At 64.4% G+C, this 1,465-nt stretch overlaps 1 protein-coding gene across 1 annotated transcript in view; it reads left to right on the top strand.

Annotated features, from left to right (window-relative positions):
* The window catches only part of EMIHUDRAFT_102305 (alanyl-tRNA synthetase), a gene marked incomplete at both ends in the record, with an annotated part of 2,980 nt that extends 2,353 nt beyond the window's left edge, over positions 1 to 627 (top strand). The window contains one exon of the mRNA XM_005771172.1: positions 129 to 627. Within this exon, the coding sequence (XP_005771229.1) occupies positions 129 to 627 (499 nt within the window). The remainder of the gene's footprint in view (positions 1 to 128) is intronic.
* Between the last annotated feature and the right edge of the window lie 838 nt (positions 628 to 1,465).

Genomic DNA, 1,465 nt, shown 5'->3' with positions numbered 1-1,465 from the left:
GCCGGGGCGGGGGCGGGGTGCCTTCGGAACAAGTGTTTCGGCTTTCGGTCGACGGAGCGGCGACCCGCGAGTACGCTTCGTGGGCGCCCGACGAGGGTGGTGCTGCTGTCGCTCTGCCGCGTGCGCAGGCGTGCGCAGGCGTGCCGAGGTCTCGCGACGGCACTCAGCCCTTCGCTGGGCGTGTGGGACGCCGGGTACGACGAGCACGGCTTCTGGTCCGTCGAGGCTGCCCGCGCGGCGCGCGACGCGGCGGCGGCGCTTGCGCTGGACGCCGCCGACGGCGGCGCGGGGGCGGCGCGGGGGCGGCAGGCGCGGGGGCGGCAGCCGGCCCAGCGGGTCGCGGCCCTCCGCCCCCGCGGCGTCGTTGGAGGGCGAGCACCTCGAGTACCTACGGCGGCGGGGTGCGCCGTGGGGCGAGCCGCCCGTCGCGGGCGCCGCCGCGCCGCCGGAAGGGGCGAGGCGGCGAGCGAGGATCGTCGACTTTTGGCCGGGGGGCGCTCTCGACACTTACCGGCTGAGGTCACGTCGTCGGGCGCGTCGACGGGCTGGTTGGCCATGGTCCGCACGGCGGGGCGGCTGCGCCGCCAGGACTCGCGCGTCGCTGCACGCGGCCTGCAGAAGGAATGACAGCTCGGCGGCAAGGCTTTTCTTGCGCCGGGACGGCTAGGCTTTTTGTGAGACGCCGCTCGCGGAAATCGAGGAAGGCTTGGACTTTTCTTTTCTTGGGAAACGGGAGTGTTGGTTTAGAAGAGGCTGGCCAGCGACTGGACACACCGGCATGGGGGGACGCAAGCAAGGACGGGGATTGGAGGTTGTATAGAGAGATTTAACTTTTAACCATTTTTAAGCACAGCTCGAGCGGTCGAGGCGAAATAAAATTAGAAAGAAATGTACTCCCTCCCTCCCTCCCTCTCTCTCTCTCTCTCTCTCTCTCTCTCTCTCTCTCTCTCTCTCTCTCTCTCTCTCTCTCTCTCTCTCTCTCTCTAAACCGTCTCACTCAAAATCTCTCTCTTTCTATCTCGGCTCTCTCTCTCTCTCTCTCTCTCTCTCTCTCTCTCTCTCTCTCTCTCTCTCTCTGTCTCTGTCTCTCTCTCTCTCATGTCTCAAAATCTCTCTCTCAGAAGCGGAGCACACACGAAGATCGAAGTCGGCACAACAAAAATCCCCTTTGCAGCCAAGCCTACAGGGCACCTAATTTTTATTCACGCGGCGAGGGCGGTCGCCGTCCTCGCAGGAGTCGCTTAGGCTATCCCTTAGGCGGCTCCCGTGGTGTACCTGTGTTAGTGCCAGTGCGCGCCAGTCCCGTGCCCAGTGTCGTGCGAGGCAGTTTTTGGAAAAATTCTTCTTCAGGCGGCTCCGGTGGTGAGCCGGTGTGTGTGCCAGTCCGCGCCAGTCCGCGCCCTTGTCGTGCCAGTGTGCTGTCAGTCTGCGCCCTGGAAGAATTCTTCTTCCGGCTCCGGTGGTG

This window comes from Emiliania huxleyi, assembly GCF_000372725.1.
Source record: "Emiliania huxleyi CCMP1516 unplaced genomic scaffold EMIHUscaffold_39, whole genome shotgun sequence".
NCBI lineage: Eukaryota > Haptophyta > Isochrysidales > Noelaerhabdaceae > Emiliania > Emiliania huxleyi.
Note: the sequence above shows the minus strand (reverse complement) of the source record. Positions and strands in the feature narration are given on the sequence as shown.